This window comes from Cololabis saira, chromosome 10 (assembly GCF_033807715.1).
Source record: "Cololabis saira isolate AMF1-May2022 chromosome 10, fColSai1.1, whole genome shotgun sequence".
NCBI classification, from domain to species: domain Eukaryota; kingdom Metazoa; phylum Chordata; class Actinopteri; order Beloniformes; family Belonidae; genus Cololabis; species Cololabis saira.
Genome location: NC_084596.1, coordinates 22,169,232 through 22,188,981, shown reverse-complemented (window position 1 = coordinate 22,188,981; position 19,750 = coordinate 22,169,232). Strand labels below are relative to the sequence as shown.

The window sequence follows — 19,750 nt, the reverse complement described above, 5'->3', positions numbered from 1 at the left end:
TACAGTTTGGTTAGGAAAGAAGCAAGAAAGCCCAGCTGAAATGTGAAGGCTTACTCTGACAGTACATCATATCACTTTCTCTCCTGAACTGAATCCAAGATTTGGACAAAGACAAAAAAAGCATATAAAGAGAGGGGAATGTTTTCAGTTTTTTTATGTTTAGTTGTCTGTTTGCAGGATGAAATTTCAAATGTAAAATGTGATTTCATGGAGATGGTATAAAGATGGAGCATTTCCATGAGAGGAATGTTTTAAATATTGCTGTAAATACCATTCATTGTCTTCAAGGTATGAATTTGGTTCAGTTCAGCATAATTGTACAGCATGGAGTCTCAACAAAAGTCATCTCATGGCACTTAACACAGAAACTAAAAAGTTCAACATGGTTCTGATATTTTTGAAATATATTTTAAGTCACTCAAATTTGTTATGATCTGGTTCCTCCAATTCATCCCAGTTCAGTCTCACTCAGTCTAATTCATTAAAACTGTTCTCATATAATTCCACTTCCTTAAAACAGTCTGGCGAAGTAAACTAATAGCCTGCAGTGAACCTTTGATTCTGCCTCTGCCTGTGATCCTGACAGCCTGGTGGACGCCCGTGGAGAGGAAGAATTGACTTTTAACAGGAAGAGACCTCTATCAAAGCCAGACTCAGGGAGGACAGGTTCAGGCCTTGGAAAGAGAGGGTACCTGAGAGACTAGCCGTGTGTCCTCAGAAAGGAACTTTTCTCTGAGTGTTGCTTTCAATCTTGCCAGAGAAATGCGGTTGTAGGTCTCTGGATATTTTTCTTCATGCACTGCTCATACGGTAAATAAAACACATCAGACTGACCAGAAAGCTGACTTTTTAACTATTATAAAAATAGAAAAAAGAAGAAGCTCACTCCAAGAGATCTATTTTAATGTAAAAATGAATATTGATGGTTCAGCTATAAAACTGCAATACTACTTTCCTTTAGTTTTAAAAGTAAAGCTTTTTTTTTCCAGTTTTTGTACATATCGCTTGTTAGTTGTTAGATTTATTGTCGCCTGTCACTGATATTTCTGTACTGCCATTTAACATTATGTGGTGGAGGTGTTCAGCCTGCCTCGTGTCTACATCAAAATACAAGTAAAATAACTTGTATTTTGTGATTAAAAAAAGCCTGTCACATCTGTCACAGAAAAAAAAGCAATTATCTTCACATTAAAATAGTTTCATAATTAAAAAATCATGAACATTAACTACATAACAACCTCTGGAACAATGCTCTAACAGACCAGGGGCCTCATTTAAAATGGACTGCGTAGGAGTCATACTAAAAGTGCACGTACGCTCAAAAGCCGAAAATGCCGGGCGCAAAAAAAAATCCGGATCAATAAAACCATGTGCACGCAGATTTGCACGCAACGTTCCTTTATGAATCACAGTCCAGCTGGAAGGCTGCGTAGCTGAATCCCCGCCCTGTACACGCCCATAAATGCATATGGATGAGCCTACTGAGCATGCGCAGTGGCTTCCTGCAGCCTGTTTGGCGTCAGAATGAATTTGAAGTAGCAGCCACCGTGACACTGACTTTCACGGAGACAGAGATGTTGTAGATGATGTGGAGGACAGGAAAACCACATTATTTGGTGGTCACAGTAAAAGTTAGAATAACTACATAAATAGTACAATAAAATAAAGCGAGTGAGTGGCAGCACGCCGTTGCTGCGCTAAACGCCGTGAGTTCCCCGGCGCAACAGGGGGGACACGTCCCCCCGTCTTTTCAAAATCATGTTTTTTTCCCCCTTACTTTTTACAGTTTAAAAACTAACGGTAGGCTCAGCCTTAAATTGCAAATTATCAAGACACTGTATGAAAGCGATACGAAAACGGCCCCGCAGCCCCGCTTCACCCCCCGTTACCCTTCCTCCTCTCCCGTCTCCCCTCAGAGCTGTTCAGGGCTGATTTATGGTTCCGCGTCACACCACCGCAGAGCTTACGGCGTAGGTGCGCGTCGCCGCGTACCCTACGCCGTAGGCTCTGCGTCGTTTTAACGCGGGACCCTAATTTAGGCACCATACACCTGCACGTAAAGGTTTCACGCGCGCGTAAAACTCATATATATGAAAAAAAATCTGAGTCCCTTTAGGGGCTCCGTGGGGCTCCCTAAACGCAGCCCCTCATTTGTTCTGTCCTAAAGCGGGTGAAGAGGAGGCTGCAGCTCCAGCAGCACCAGAGTCCTGACTGACTGAGCTTCACACACAGAGGGACACGATCAGCACTATTTTATTTTATTTTATTATTTTATTATTTTAAGTCTGACATATGTTGTGATATGTGATGACATTATTAAGAGTATGACATGAATCTGGCTTCATTTCACCACCTCACAGCCTGCGTCGCCAGTTCCCCGTGTCTTAAGTAAATTCTTACGGGAGGGTCGGGGTTGCCGTAAAGATAAGCAGATTTTTCGGTTAGTTTTTTCTTTTTAGATCCGAGGATTTGCGTAGAAGGCGGCTTCCGCAACTTTCAGGCGCTTTTTCTGCGCAAGCAAGCTTTATAGATGAGGCCCCTGACCATCTAACGTTATGAAAGCTAGCAAGTAGAGAAAAGCAGTTTGGATACCAGCAGTATCAGATGACAATGACTGGTTAAAAACAAACACCTACATCCCTCTATGTCAACTGGACAGATTAAGCCAGGGAGTCAATTTGCTGCATGATTTGTGTAACACATTGACCAGGGCGATGAGCAGACGCTCGTCTTATCTGAGTTCACTTTAAAACAGAAAAGTTGCATGTGAACCATTTCAATACGTGCTAAAACTTTCATAACAATCCATCCAACAGCTCTTGGGACATTTAATTTAGATTCAATGGAAAGAGATGCAAATGTTCTCATCTTCAAAAAGGACCTGTCCAAAAGCAGTTTTAAAAGAAATGCTGTCTTTGGTTTGACGCATGTGAATAGCTCTGCCTGTGCAATTATAGGCAGGATTACATAGAACAGGAGCACTGACAGAAACACTCTAAAACTAGTTTTATTTTTATGTTGTGGGTTTTCACTGAATAGCGTCGACCTTCCACTTCATAGCTTCCAGTGTGACTGTAGTACTGTAAATCCAGAGAAAACATCCAAGGCCACTACAGTGACGTGGAACCATTTGTTGCCTCAGAACTATTCTTTGCATTTTCTGAGTAGCACACGTGTTTGAATGGACGTCCTTTCGCACAAGAACAGATGCACACACACGCACTTCCAGATGGCAGAGGTGGTGTGGATATGAGCTGTGTTACCACAGGTAATGTGATCACGACGCAGACAGAATGATGTGTTTACATTATCTAGAGTGAGACAGGATGGAGGCAGGAGGAGGGGTGGCGAAAGCAATGTTAAAAATGATGTCAAAAACCTAGGAAGGACTTGAAACAGTAGCAGACAAGTAGAGGCAGGACGTTGTGAACGGGGCAGAAGAAGACACAGGAGGAGGGATGGATAACAAGAAATAGAGACAACAGGAGATGAATGAAAGAAAGAGTAGAGATGACAGATACGAGGAAGGAGTCTCTTTGTCAATCAGATTATGAGCCGATCATTTGACAGAGAATTGCTTTGACCTGAAACCTGCCGGATCACATTCGCTCCTACACACACGTACACATGCACAGATGCACTCAGAGTCATTTCCACACAGCTGCATGGAGATAAATGTGTCTCACCCGCATCCAGTCTGGTGTTAAGTGCATGTATTAGAGCGTATCAGCATTCATGTATGTGCGCCGCTTGTGTGTCTCTGGGTGTAAGTAAGTGAATGAGTAATGAGTGAGTGATGGATGGACGATAATGCACATTTGCCGTCTCTCACAAGGGCCGAAAGTGCTTAGATGTCTAGCCTGGTTCACACTTTCCCTCAGTAAACTGAATTGATAATACAGCCTTTTCAAATATTCCCATCATACCTTACACAAATCTCCTCCATGCTCATTTTCCTTAAAGTTTGCCTTTCCTGACATACATCTACTTCTTTGCCCATCATTTTGAACCCTTTTTCCCCTTTCTGTATCTATCTGTTTCATCTGTGCTGTCTGCTTCTTTGTAATGGAGCTAATTTGTTTAGCTCACAGAGAGTGTCTGTCCATTAGTGCAGGCCTGTTTGTGCCAAGTGAGATGGCGACAAACAACACCAACATGTGTGCCTGCTCTGTGGACATTACTGTGACTGTGTGTGGAAATGAAAGGTAAAAGAGCTTGCACTTCATTCAAAACACCCTGTCAATCATTAAGAAGACATTTTTCATCTTGACTTTAAAATAAACAAATGTTATATGGAAGTGAACCTGCAGCTTTCATTCACTTGAAGTTGCGTGTTTATAGTTTGCAAGACTTAGGTATTTAGCCCACAAGTAGATAATCTCTCCATACATGTACTTCTCTGGTCTAAATGGGTTGCAAAATATTGTATAGCCCTAGAAGAAATGATGACCATATGACTTAATCCTCACTATTGTTATGATGCAAATGTTAACTTTTTTTTTCTATGTTGACATTTTATAGTTTAGCTGTGTATCATACTTCTGTGTACATTAAGTTAAGTTAAGCTAATAAGTCTGACTATAAGTAAGACTCAACAGCTATAATCACCTTATTGAAGAAAATAAAACTGGAATCAATCAAAAGTGGGGAGCATGTTAAACATGTCTACTGGGCCCACATTTGCTTTATGTTCAACATGTTTCAAGAAAAAAAAGCTTGTATACGGCGTAAAATGATACAGGGTGTAAGGATTTCCCAAATTTAAGCCTTAATATGCACAGAATGCATTTTGGCACGGTCTGAAATAATAATAATAATGAATAAAAAGGTAGATCGTCTGAATGTCAGTAAAGTTATAATAGTAAAAAAAAAAAGAATCAAAGTGTCATATCTGCAAAGTGAAAGTCCATATAGTATGTCAACCCCACACATCCAAAACCTCCATGAATTGATGCAACATTGTAACGCTGAGCTAAAGACCCTTCACAACGGTATGGCAGATGGAAAATGTCAGAACAGTTATTGCTAGTAAAGGTGATTCCGAGTGATGGGGGTGTGTAGCCTCACACACTGCAGTTCAGCTTAGATTTCGTTGACTGAATAATGACACATGTCATATGTAATCAGTAGCTTTTTATCTGAGGTTGTATTTGCTTAATTTAAGGATTTTTTAAGGAGCAATGACTTAATTTGAGATGATACCCTATTACTTGGAGTGGTATGTAGAGTAGAACAGATGCATCTCAGTCAGCTGATGGATGGATGGATGGATGGATGGATGGATGGATGGATGGATGGATGGATGGATGGATGGATGGATGGATGGATGGATGGATGGATGGATGGATGGATGGATGGATGGATGGATGGATGGATGGATGGATGGATGGATGGATGGATGGATGGATGGATGGAGGGATGGATGGATGGATGGATCCTGGTACTTAAAACCTTTAAGTTAAAAGAGGATGTAATGTATTTCATATCTGTATTATAAACAAGAACTCATCAAATAATGAGCTTCTGTTAACAACTCATATGTGTACATAACAGAGCATGATCAGATAAAGGCGTCCACATCCTAGTCAATACCAGGATATGGCCTTATAACGGATTACAAAAACAAACAACTGTCTTTCTTCAAAAAGCTTTATCATGATAAGAAACCTCATCCCACAGTAACGGTGACTGAACTGTAAACCTGATGACAGCTATTCTGACTCATCCATATGTGCACGAATGAGATGTAAACACTGAATTATACTCGGCTTGCTCTGCTGCTCGCTTTTTCTTTGCCAACAGACCATCACTGTTTGGAAATGCTCCAAGCCATTCTGAAGACCATATCCTTCCACTTTTTATTTCTTCTAACCCTTTAATGTAAAGTTTGATGTGACACTAACTGAAACAAATGACAGAAATGTCACTTGTTTCAACTTATTGCTATCTGCTTCTGTTACATACAAGCGCATACTGAGAGGTCTTAAACATATGTGTTTTTTCATTCACTGATATGTTTTATAAATGATCTTATTCTGTTCCTAAATGCAATGCAAACATTTGTTTACCTCTCACTGGTGAATCTGCATGTTTTCTCATCATTTCCTAATAGGTCAGCTCCAGTGGGAATGTGATACAGGAAGGCAAGGTCAGTTTTCATTGATTGTTAAATCCTTCCTCTATTTGAGCAGGACACAATTGAAATGGCAAGACACCGGCTGCAGTTTCCCCCCAGACTTACGGTAAATATCCCTTCTCTAGGCTCAGATATGACCAGACAGTATCCACTTCGTCCACGAGTCAGCATTTACTCAGTTCACATGTGTGTACCGGTATGTGTGTGTGTGTGCGTGTGTGTGTGTGTGTGTGTGTGTGTATCACCAGCAATTCAGCAAGCAGGCCAAATTGGATGCATAACAATAAAGCAAACAAAAGACATTTGAAAAGGTGTGAATATCCCCCTCACTTAACCTTTCTTTTGATTTGTCCATCTTTCCATTTGTCTATTTGTTTGTTTGCCTCTCTGTCTACATAGCTGGCGTCAGTCTCCAGAACAGAATCCTTCTTTTCCCTGCTCCCCTTTTTGAGGGTAGAGCTGGCGGACACCAGCAGATTTTCTTCCCTGAATAGCTGTTTTTATTTTTTCTCCGTCCCTTTATCCTACAGTCTCTTCCTCCCTCTATCTCTCCGTGTGAATGGCTGTCTGGACTGAGTTCAAAGGGGTTTTTAGGTGCGACAGCGGCCTGATGCTGAGATATATTTCAGCACACTATCTAGGAACTTAAAATTGAACATTTAGAACATTGAAAATTGGTAAGTAAAAGTCATTCCCGGCTGTATTGGTGTACATGCCTGAGCTCATGCAGGGGAAATTCCCTCACAAGGGACGATATGCTGGAGATATGGAGACATGCACCTAGGTGTGGGGAGATTGGTTGTGTTTTTGCAAACGAGGGGCCTTGACTGCCACAGGATGGGGGATGTTAAAGGGGCTCTTGACTCGCGTATGCAATCAAGACAGGGATACAGACGGGGGCAGGGAGGGCTTTGTGCACCAGCCCTTTCCCACACTCCCTTTCACCTTTTGTTGTAAGGCAGGAGCAGGGCCCTCTGACATGACGAATCGCTCTGCCTGCTTAACTGAGACGGTGGTGGCTGGAAAATAAGAGTGGAGTGGAACTTGAAGGATGTGTGTGTGTGAACATACATGTGTGTCTGCGTGCTCATTCATGGGTTTTAATCTCGGTACCTGCATTTCCTTCTGCTTCCCATCCCCTTTGCCCCAATTCTATGCTAGTTTGTCACCAGCCTGGAGCGGGGAACTTGTGGTCTCAGTGTTTCACGCTCTTAATGTGCAGATTCCACAGCGGATGAGCCAGACGCAGCCACACACTCTACCACGCATACTCATATGCACACCCATGCCTCTGCCTAAATGCCAGCACCAAGCTGTTGCCCATAAAGCGTTCGGGCTGTCACAATAGAGACATTACCACATGAGTGAGTGGCTTTGAATGGGGCTAAGGGTGTGTGTGTATATAGAGTGTGGTGGCTGAGGGGGTGTTCCTGGCAAGGCAGACGACCCTGTCATCACCTCTGCCCCATGTCAAACAAGTAACCACCACTAGTGGCACACGGATGGGGCACACACACTTCTACGCACTGGTGCTGCTGTCTGTTGCACCTGCACAAGTTTGCAACTTTCTATCTTGCTTAAGAGAAGTTCAAGCAACATGTACAATGTGTTTATTTGTATATAAGGTAATTATAAAGTTAGACAGGTGGTTTGTAAATGACTGTCAGAGCCAGGCCAATCTGGGTTAGGGGGGAGAATGTAGAGGTAAAAAAGATATGGGAAAAACATGAAATAGTGATGTAAGAATTGCTTTAAAAAATAAATGAAAGACTGAGAAAAATTCAATATTTCCATGCGGAAATAAGATCTCTCTTAACAAGGAAAGTGGATGGTGCAAAATGAGCATAAATGTATGAGAACCCAACTCCATTTGGAATGTTTATTAGTCTACTGCCACTCAGCTCTGTCAGCAAACTGTCACTGTTTGTGCTCGGTGTGTGTAGCCTCAAAATGTCGTTATGCAAAGCCAGACTCTTCAATAAGGCTTGTAGGTGTGTGTGTGTGTGTGTGTGTGTGTGTGTGTGTGTGTGTGTGTGTGTGTGTGTGTGTGTGTGTGTGTGTGTGTGTGTGTGTGTGTCTGTGTGTGTGTGTGTGTGTGTGTGTGTGTGTGTGTGGTAGAGGAAATGATAGGGGTTTAAGGGGCCATGTCACTCTGTCTCCGCTGGAATGCATGACAGCAATGTTTTGTCATCGCAAGGATGAGTGCAGCCTGATGGCAGCAGTACACAAAGAAAACCAAAAAAACGGAGGATGGGATGATTTGAAGGAAGAGAGGAAATAAAGGAGTTGCATTTTTTTTCTTCTCTACACACTCGGGGAGGAAATTAGGTCACCCAAGTAAAGCCATCATCATCATAATTGGACTCTTAAAAAATGTGTGGAGGTGGCTGCTTCAGACACACACACACACACACACACACGCACGCACACACACACACACACACACACACACACACACACACACACACACACACACACACACACACACACACACACACACACACACACACACACACACACACACACACAAGACAAGACACAGAAGCTGAAACAGGCTTCTGTAGTTACACACTTGGCTGGGAGGGGGTAAAACGGGATTTCAGCATAAATCAGAATGTTTGACAGGTTTATAGCTCTTTCAGGAGCCTCATTTGGGACAGAAGCCTGATAGAAAAACGCTACTTGTGGCAAATATAATTGTGGTCACGATCTCAGCATAAATCACAGCATGGCAGCATCACATGTGCCTGCTGGCTGCAGGGGCAGAAATCCTGATGCATCAGGTGAGATGTGGGATCTCTGTACACATTCTTTCATCTCGCTCTTTTGGCAGTCGCAGCATGGGAAATGCCATATTGGATGTAAGAACATGCTTCATGTTAACCCCCTCCGAAATATATCCAATAAAACGTACATTTTCAAGCCAACTACCACATCTCCATCAACAGTTATTGCTTTTCAGAGTAAAGGTACGTCATATTTGGATTATTTAATTCTTGACATTATCCCGTATTGTGGATCTGAACACAGGCACACCCACGCTCTCCTAAAATGACGCTTTAAAACGGTGTCTTTTCCCGTCACAGAGCACACAACTCACCGCCTGAGCTTTGTTGGCAGGCCTTGTTAAAGACGTAGAAGATTGAAAGGTTGACCTTGAGCGCTCTCAGCTTTTCCTCACACATTTTATAAAACAAGCTCGGCACATTATTTATTCATGTTTAAAGACAGTCTGTATGAGACAAACTCAGAGTCACATTCACAAAAACACTGCACATACAGGCAGCCCAGCCTGCGCAAACATGTAATATGTGCTGAATAAATCTCCATAAAGTGTCAGATTGAAATCTGCTGTGCGTGTCAGCAATGTGCGCTGCTGCTGGCATCCAAAGGAACAATATCAACAACTGGGGAAAAAAAAAAAAAAAAAGGGGAGAGGGAGGCAAGCCGCTGCAGTAATTGCCATGTGTCATGTCACTTATCAGGATAATTGACAGTGTTTGCTACAGTGAGATGGAAGTGTTTATCCTGGTGTTTCCCCGTAGATCCAAACCAGTGGATCCCTAATGAGAGCGCTGGCTTTGTAGTGTGGTTCTGGAGCTGGATATTCTGACATACAGTAATTAAATAAATGTGTGCTGTATGATAGCCCTACATAAAAATGAATGAATCAATCAATATAATCAATATATCAATCAAACAATGAATGAATGAATGAATGAATGAATGAATGAATGAATGAATGAATGAATGAAACAATACCATATTGGAAATACATTTAAAAACAACATTGTTACATACAATGTAAAAAAAAGGAAACATTATGTTTTCTAACATAGTTTTATTTTCTAACAAACGCTTTATCTTTTGTTGTGTTTTGAAATCCTGGCTGGCAAAAATAACAAATAAATATAATTTGGAATTTTTCTTACATTTAATCTTCATTTAGTCGTTGCATTATTTTCATTGTCTATGTTCAATATACATAGGCTATGTGTTAACGCTGCCTATCTTATACATATAGGATTCAAGAATAAATGTAACTTAGTTCAAATAAACGAGTACTATAAGAAGTTCGGCTTTGTTGTGACTTTAATTTGAACATCTGAAGCGCCACTTTGCACAGCTTTTAGCAGGAAATCTTTACAAGAGATGCTGCATGTCGGGGAATAGTTGAATCTCTCTGCCACGTGCCCATTTAAAGTCATTACAGCAATAATACAAGAAGTTAGAGTAAAGCATGGGCTCAGTCACCTGTTTTTTTGTTTGTTTTGTGTAAGTATAACTGGCTTGTCCCCACGGCTGTGCGCATCATCCAGAGTCGTGCGGCTGATTGACAGCGCTTCGCTGATCGTGGGCCCTCCTTCCACATGTCTCCTCCTCTCCCTCCTCTCCAGTCCTCTCTCCTCCGCTCTCTCCTTCTCTCCTCAATCGCAAGGCTGCGCTCATCGACTCGTCACCGCCAACAGGGATGCAGCGAGGGCGCAGCGCAGCCTGAAAATGGCACCACCACGCGTCCTGTGGATCTATCCATCCTTTTCCCTCCTGGCCTCCCTGCTTCTCTTCTGCGCGCTGTCGCCGTGCAGAGCCTTACGGAATTACCCGGAGAATGAAGGTGGGTGTTGCTCGCGGAGTAGCGGGAACCTGGAGAGGAGAGGAGTGAGTTGGATGACTTGGTGGCGCGCCGCGTCCGCGGATGCTGAAGCCGGTCCGGCGGTCCCTCTCGCCGGGGACGGAGCGCAGCGCCGCGCCGCGGCGCACGGTCCCGTTAAGTGCTCGCTCCGTTATAAATCATGCAAACAGAAAAGCAGAGCATGGGTGAGAGAGGCAAAAAATGTTCGTCACGTTTTTCGTTTCCGAGCAGGCTGACATTAAATTTGTATTATATATATAGACAGAATGACAACTCAAAAGCCTTTCCACTTTCACTACTTTTCTTGCTTCAAAGTACCCTAACTTATAATGATTATGCCAAAGCAACATTGGCATCTGTGTCAAAATCTCTCTTAATTATTGATATCTTCATTACTACACACTGATAAATGTTGTTTTTTTCTTCTGCTACACACTAGGCTACTGCCTGAGTCTGCAAATGAGGAGGAGCAATTACATTAAATTTGTCACACACTGCTGCTGAGGCTTTCTCAGTTATTATATTAACATCGACGCTCAGTCTGAAATTAGCCAATGCATTTACTTACTAACTACTCCTGACTGCTTGCTGGCCTGAAACATGGGCGCTGGCCTGTTTAATGGGAAGTTGAACTTGCACCAAATGGAGAAAAGTGTACAATCCAGTGCACAAGTTGTATATAAAGGCAATCTAAGTGGTCATTGAAGCATGTTGATGGTTATTTGATAAAAACTAGAAGAGCAGTTTTTTCTGTGCTGTGGTAAAAGTCAGACAGTCTGATCGAAGATGATTCAGCTCTGAGTTGTCGATCCGTGAATCATTTCATTCACTATTTTCCAAAAGCTCCAGTCAGATCTGAAGCTCAGCAAAGCTTCTGATCCCCATGATTTCCTTTCCATTGATACTTTGTTTTTAATGAATCACAACCACACAGAGTTTCTCCACGTCTCCTAACTCCAGGCTTACACAGGACAGATTTAAGAGCAAAGTAGGTCCCAGCACACAATGACAGGCTTCACTAAGGAATCTCTGGTGTCTGGGTGACTCGACGCCATGAACCCCGTGTACATACCTTGTGCTGAATATATGTCACAGCCCGGAGGAGTGTACACAGAACAAAGGCTGCAGAGGATAGGCAGTGAGACAGAGTGGGAGATGTAAAGTGTTTTAACTGCACGAGACAATGCATATGAGGGAGACGGTAACACGCTGCTGAAATATTCATCCAAATGGGTATGGATGATGAAACCAACTGGAAGTCAAAGGAAACTCCTGTTGATTTAAACAGTGTGAGCAGCAGGGAGTGTTTGTCCGTGTTTGGTTCATGCTCAGCTGAAGGATTTTAGAGGTGACTGATAGGTCAGCAGGGGCTTCATGGTGAATACTCGCTTTGCAAATGATGCACTTTCACGTATTTCGTGCTCTACCTTTTAGTCACTTCCTGCTTGTATAAACTTTTGAGCTAAAAGACAGTTATTTGTGTGTGTGTGTGTGTGTGTGTGTGTGTGTGTGTGTGTGTGTGTGTGTGTGTGTGTGTGTGTGTGTGTGTGTGTGTGTGTGTGTGTGTGTGTGTGTGTGTGTGTGTGTGTGTGTGTGTGGTGAGTACATGTGCATGTGGTCCAGTGGGACTGCAAATCCATGAGGCCATTTTTGTCAACCACTTTGTTCTCTGCTTTTAACTTCTGGCCCGCCAGTTTCTTGCTGTGACCACACGCTTAGCTGAGGGATTGCTCGTCTTTGTGCCAGTACGTGTGTGTCTGTGTGTGTGTGTGTGTGTGCACCTTCTGTTTGCCTGTCTATGTGTGTGTGTGTGTGTGTGAGTGTGTGAGCATATTCTTAACCTACGCGTCCAGAATTTCCTGGAACAACCTGACAACTGATAACAAAAACAGAGGCAAAAGTGAATTAAAACGGTGGATTAAGATGCCCGTTGCTTTGATAGATCTGATAATATGCAGGAAAACCGCAAGGAAACCAGTAGTTGCGATGTCAAAAGCTTGTTTAACTTCCAGTGATACTGATCTTCTCCAAACTACTGGCATTTAGAAAAAAGTGTGAAACTGAGTGTGGATTGGCAGGACTGTGTGTTTAGGCAAATGACTGCACCTGCTCGAGGAAAATGAGATACAGCGGCAATGCAGTCACTCAGAAAATTGTTAAAAAGTGGTCGAAAGGTCTTTGTTGTGAACAGACTGGCTGAGTTTCAGCTCACCAGCAGAGGGAGCCCAACACATCCTCTGTCTGGACCCCGAGGACACGTTGATGTAACAGCAGGGTGGATGCTGTAGGTCTCCTCGATTCATTGACCTGTCCTCATCCCTGTTTACTCTTATGTCCTAACGTCTGTGTGTGAAGGTTTTAATTCTTTGTGACTTCTTTTTTCCCTGCTTCCTTACGGTGCAGAATCACTGGTACAAGGAGCAGTCTATCTCACCTTTCTATTTTTGCGCCTTCCCTCCATTGCTAAATTTACTCTCTCAATTCTAGAATATAGGCTAAGGAGCATCATGCCTCCTTCTGCTGCAACGGAATGTTGATGAGAATACACAAATCTAAAGCAAATAAATGATCTGATGGCATTTTCCGGCAGCACTAGTCGATACACAACTGACTTGAAAAAGTAAAGAGTTGGGGAAAGACAACACGAAAGTGGGGAAGAAAGTGGAACTCAACAATTGTTTGGAAAATTATGGCTTTTTCACTAAGCTGGCCTGAGGGTGTGGAGGGAAATCCCTATATTCCTTCCCATGGTTAATAAAAGGGTGAGCAGTTTTAGTGCAGAGGCTAGCGGGCTGCATGTAAAGCATGGCCTCCACTTAGACACACACACATCTTGAGATTCACTCACAATCCTGACTGTGGTATAATGTTGGGTCAAAGGTTTCATCTGGTTTAATTGCTTTAATCTATAATGGCTGCTTGTAGTTATCGGCAGAGCCATACCTCAATAATTGCGTGCACGCGTGTGTGAGTAAGGCCGAAAGATTACTCTGCACCCATGTAACAGCCGTGACCTTGGACCATAGAGGATATAGATCTTGGCTCTCATCAGAGAGCAGCAGAGAGAAGCAGTAAGCCTGAGCGCCCTCCCCTTTGTCTTCTTTACCTCCAATCCAATTTCTCCCTAATCCTCGTCCTTTTTATTTACTCTTTTCTGCTTTCTATCTGCCTCCCTCGTGGCATCCATCTCTTTTTGTTCAGCTGCTTTTACACTCCATCCTGCCCTTCCCATCCTTCCCTCCATCTCTTTCCCTGACCTCAGACGGAACAGCGGGGCAGGAGCCTGCAGCCGCTGTAAGTTCTCTGTAATGAGGTGGAGCCTCTACGACTGCTTCACACAATCACAATAGGATGGGTGTTCATGAGCTCACGCACACACATACCCACATAAACCTATCCTATCTTAATGTATGGCTGGGGGGAGTTTGGCGGTCAGCGAATATTTTCGGGGCTGGCTGATAGATAGGGTTATAAATACGAGCCGGTGACAGAGAATGATTCCGCCACGAGGGCTTCATCTCATCATGGAATCATTGGGCACATGTGCATGCGGGTGCATGTGTCTGGGGGGAAAGATTGGAGGATGTGAGCGGGCAAATCAAGCGTGAGAAGGACAATATGAACAAATACTGGCGTGCAGTTCAAAATCAGCTTCACAGCTCAGCGTACATACCAGAACTGATCAAGTCTTTGCCTTTCTTAGTATTCAGTCACACAACATTTATTATAATGTTTTCTGTTTTATTAGGGTTGTCATCATTGGTTGTTTCTGCTTTATGCTAATTACGAACCTGCAGTGAAATCTGTTCAATGTAACACAAAAGCATGCAAAGCCTGTTTAATTGATTCATTTAACATGTTGTTTTTGCGGTTAAGTCGCGTCATTGTTGTCAGGTCAGTGAGCCACTTAGTCCGATTCATAACCAGACATTAAACAGGTATTGTTATGATTAAACAAGGCATGTTCATTGATGAGTTACTGAGGTGTCAGCCTATTTATTTCTACCTTGAGTCATCGTGGTTTGTTTACTTTCCACCGGCAGCATCTCTATGCAGTAGAAGCTGCACGAACGCAAATGTAGATGCTCTTAATGATTGCAGAGTGGCTTACTTGGCCCTACTCAAAGAACTACTTAACAGATTCTTTGCGGTCCACCTGTTTAGACACAATCAACTATCTCAGCAGTCGGAGCCTTGAAAAATACAAAGTTTAAGCATTTAAGGCAGTTTAGGACTAAAAGTGTTTAATAACTATTTGGAAAAAGTAGTTGTAACCACAATGTGCCCAAAAAATCTGCAAAAATTAGGTTAGTGAAGGAGATCTCTTCACTAATATCTGCCTTTTTTTCCCCCCAAATAACTATTCCACACATAGATGTCCAGAAGGAGAGCATAATATCACAGATTTTTGCACAAAGGTGTTTTTTAAGCACCTACAATTGCACTTGAACGGTTTTCAGGGTTAAGTAGATCCAGCTGAATGCTGAGTTCATTAATGTCCGAGGAGGGCCTCTGTGAGTCTTGATGGCTGTAGTTAGGTTGGAGTAAAAGTGGTATCCCACCACTTCACCCCCCGCATGTTACTGACACTTTCCCCCTGCTGAACAAGCCCTTAACTGCTGGTGAAAGCACTGATCAGCCGGCCTTGACCACCGTCTACCCACCAGCATAAAACCTGCCCTCCTCTCCTTTCTCTCCCCTCGCTGCTCCTCCATCCACTACACGTGCTTGATGCTGCACTGGAAATTTTAGCTTGAGCTGAATTTGCTTGTTTCCTCACTTCCATACTTCTCTTTTCCTCATGTGAGTTCTGCAGGCTTGACTTGTGCTGGGCTGTGAAAGATGGGTTTATAAACACACACCTGGGGATTTGGGTCATAGATATGGCACGTTTGCTGACAAATGCTCCTGTCTTCTCTCTGCTGATGAATGGCGATGAGAACGCTCAGAGAACAAAACGATCAACAACTCAAAAACTGGAATCTTGTTGCATATGCAAAATGTGCATACTTTATTTACACATTGTAATCTCTTAAACTGTTTAAAAAAATTCAATGAAGCTTTCTGAGAGGAGCATATTTCAACAACAGCAGAAATAGATTATTGGTCGCAATAACGTGTCCAAAGATGAGTGGCACACACAATTGTATACACCTATAAACTACAGTTTGTTTCCAGTTCTGTCAGATGCATTTCCAGTCAGAGATGATCAACTTTTTGCATGGAGCTGTGCATCAGTGGCCAAGGATGGTGAAAGGACATTTGTATCTGACATAAGATTTCATATCTGCCTCAATGCTGTGGCTCGCTCCTCAGACTAAAGGCCAATTTACGCTTCTGTGACCAGCCACTGTATGACAGCTCGGGGTGCGTGCATGTGCATGTGTGCGTGTATGTGTGTGTGTGTTGTATATTTGTGTGCTCTTGTTCAATCTTTCTTGACATTCCTGCACAATTAGCCTTAACTCTTCTCGGTGTTTTAACAGAGCAGTGCAGCGTACATTCCCAGTGTGTGGAGGCACGTGGGTCCGTGATTCGTAGGACGAGTTATTTCTGAATTTTTCAGGGTCTCTGATTTGTGCATTATTGGTTTGGTCTGTGTGTGCGAGTGGTTGTTGCTTCTTGCCCTTGATGAGTTGTGGGCATACCGGTGGAGGAATCTTATTTAAAAAAAAAAACAAGTGTCTGGGTGTCACAGTTCAACATTGTACGCATTCAACCAGCTGCAGCCACACACACACACGTACACACACACACACACATGCACTCCAGAGCCTCTTCAAGCGACAAACTAGTGCTGTGCTCCTGTCATTGTCTGTCAGAATGTTATCTTTCCAGTCCTGCTTGCGCTGTCAGCATGTGCGAAATAGCAGAGTAGGCTAATAGGCCTTCTGCTGCGGAGGAGGTCCAAGGGTGAAAGCTCCTGCTCATCACACGCATGAATATTTTTTCTTTTTTTATCATACCTTTAAGGTCAGAACATTAAAACTAGCTTACCAGATTTTTGTACTTGTCTGTTATGAGGTTAAAACCCTGGGCCTCGCAGATAGTTGGGTGGTGGTGGGCTTTGTGGATCTGCTTTGCAGATTCTGGATCACATGGATACAGGATCTGGTGAACTTGGAGACTCAGGGCCGTGTTTGCAGTGTGGTGGGGGAGGCATTGTCCTGATGGGAGGTGGCAGTTGCCGATGAGTATTGCTGCAGCCAGAAGGTCTGTGCTTGGTCTGCAACAATGCTGAGATGGTGTCATTAAAAAACATCCTCTAAATTCTCAGTCTTTCTCAGTAGAACTAGTATGACTTTGTCACAAGATGACGAGTATTATCGCTTTTGTCTGTGAGTAGTATAAATTCAGGGGCTGATCAGCATTTGTTATAGCAAAGTAATTGACAAATAGCTCTTACATGCCAGACAGTATATATCCAGACATATACGTGAATGATACAGTCCACAATCAGATCTGATTATATTTGCCCTCTTGATTCTTCAGTGCTGAGACTTCCTGCTTTTTCTGTTGCAAGTGTGTCACTAGTTAAATTATGTCCTCTTTGTCTTTGACTTTCACCTTCACTTTTGTGTGTGTAAAAGATGCACTGAACCAATGTGTGAGGGTTTTTCTTAGTTTTCTGCTTACTAAATAAAGTTTTGTGTGTAAAATATTATCTTATGTAAAGCAAGCCTCCTTGATAAAACAATTAAAGATAAACAAATGTCTTTTTTCTCAAAAAAAACCCAACCTTTTTAGTTCTGTCTTTAACCTGGTCCAGATTCCACAAAACACACTACACTGTGTTTCTGGTTGACACTGCAGTCCCTCCGTTACAGTCATGGTGGGGTTCAGTGTCTCGCTGCTGGTGGACACTTCAGCAGGGAGGATCAGCCAATGCTTCAGCCAGGACAACTTAGGCTATGGTTGGTTGTTATTTTTTATACCGCCACAAAAAAAGCAAAAATGTAAACAAAAGAACCCTTAAACAATTTATTTGACCTTTTCTTGGTCAATAAAAGAGTTCAGGTTTTTATTGATATCGTAGCTGCATTGCAACTTTTTTTGGATGTTTCGGAGCAACAGAAGAGGCCTGTATTGTTTACACCAGAGATCAGCTGACCGATCTGAAATCAGCTGTTATCTTAAGACCTGTGGATATACGACGGAGTTACGGTGAAAAACACACAGATGATGTAAATGGAACAAGAAATTACGGAGAAACGACTGGCTTTGAGCACCGTTTAAGCCGTGTGTCCACGCGGACAACGGCGTGATGGCAGGTGCAGGGGACGTGGATGTTGCCGGGGATTACGGCTGATTTATGGTTCCGCGTTACCCCAACGCAGAACCCACGCCGCGCAGCGTATCCTACGCCGTAAGTTTTGCGTCGATTTAACGCGGAACCATAAATCAGCCTATTCTCCGCATATGCGTTCGGAAAGTTGTAGTGTTTGCGCGTGAAACTGGATCAATTTTGTGTCAAAACCTGCAAACAGGCTCATTAATTTGCTGGCAGCCCTGTTGATTATTGTAGCTTAAAGTCTATGTTGCCAGTATTTTATGTCTATTTTGCCCCCCCCCAGATATGTTTGTGCTTTCTTTCTGACAACAGCCCCATCAAAGAATAACATATTCTACCAGAAAAAAAGTAAAAAGAAATGCTGCTTTACCAGCTTTATTTTTGTTGTCATAGCATTGTACATGCTCAGCAGGGTGCAAGTTTTTTCCTCCAAACATCTTAACCCTTTAATGCCTAACACCAATAAAAATACTTATTAAAAAACAATTTGAAGTGTTATATATTGAAATGAAAAACACTTCCAATTTTCAATATAACAATTTTTAAATAATTATTTTTCCTATTATTATAAATGCATTAGGTAAGTTTGTGGTTTTTTTATAGTATATGTTTTATATAATGTTTGGGTTTTTATGAAACGTTTCTTTTCTTTTTTAATTACAAGATGTTTGAGAAGTCTCAGAGATTCATGTATCAAATATACATCCAGTATTTTAGGGTTAAGTTGTTTCTTTGCAGGCAAGTTTTTCCACCTCTTTTTTTAATCACCTTACAAACCTCCAATATGCCTCCTGGTGATGGCCCATCAACGTTACTTATCTAAACAACTCCGACGAAAGTCAGCCAAGCGTAGTTCATCAGCCGAATCTCTGAAGTATTTATTAAAGAAAAGGAAACCAGTCTGTTCAAGCAGACTTTCCCCAGTCCTATTTTCCCTCTCAATTTCTAATTATACTTCCTTAAGCAAAGTTTTTATCGTTTAACTTTAGTGCTGTATGTCAAACGAAAGATGATTCAAAATCCAAGCACCGTTTAAGCATGCATGCTAAAAGTTAATTGGATTTTATTTGTTTTGCAGAATCAGCTTTTACCCTCAGTGATCCGCTCCTGTCTACCACTCATATTGTATTATGTGTTATTACCTGGCATGATTCTCAGCATAATTGCTTCTAATCATCATAATTTAGTCCTGCCCAAGATGGAATTTAATTTTGTGCTTGTTGAAGTGTAAGCATCAACAGAACGGGGGGAGAGGGAGGCAAGAAGACAGCGGAAACTGAAGTGAATCAAAGAATTAGGATTAGAATTTCATTTAAATCCACTGAATTATTCATAAATAGATTCACTTTGGAGAAGGCGATCACACTCAAAGAATAATAACGTTTTTCCCTCTCAAATCATTTTAGATTCTGCCTCCTCCCAAAGGAAAGAATGTTAAAGGAGAAATGAAATGGATACGCCTGCTTCAACAGAACAAATCTCCCATACTTAAAAAGCACATCATATTGCCCGAAATGTTGTAAAAAGCAGAATATTTCCCGTAAAGCTCTCAATCGATTCAACTATGAGAGCAGGTGGTACTATGAATCAAACACTAACTCATAGAAAAGTGAATTATTAAGAATTTATAATGAATGTTGAATGATCAAATGTCCTACATTACCTTGAGATGTATCTGTGTATCTACGCT

General features: G+C 42.3%; 1 protein-coding gene across 2 annotated transcripts in view; it reads left to right on the top strand.

The window, feature by feature from the left end:
* Positions 1-10,559: 10,559 nt before the first annotated feature.
* epha4b (eph receptor A4b) overlaps positions 10,560-19,750 on the top strand; it is an 89,441-nt gene continuing 80,250 nt past the window's right edge. Inside the window, exon 1 of one of the 2 annotated variants that reach the window (XM_061732034.1) lies at positions 10,560-10,751. In XM_061732034.1, the coding sequence (XP_061588018.1) occupies positions 10,637-10,751 (115 nt within the window). In that variant the 5' untranslated portion in view covers positions 10,560-10,636. The remainder of the gene's footprint in view (positions 10,752-19,750) is intronic. The other variant, XM_061732033.1, reaches the window with a different exon arrangement.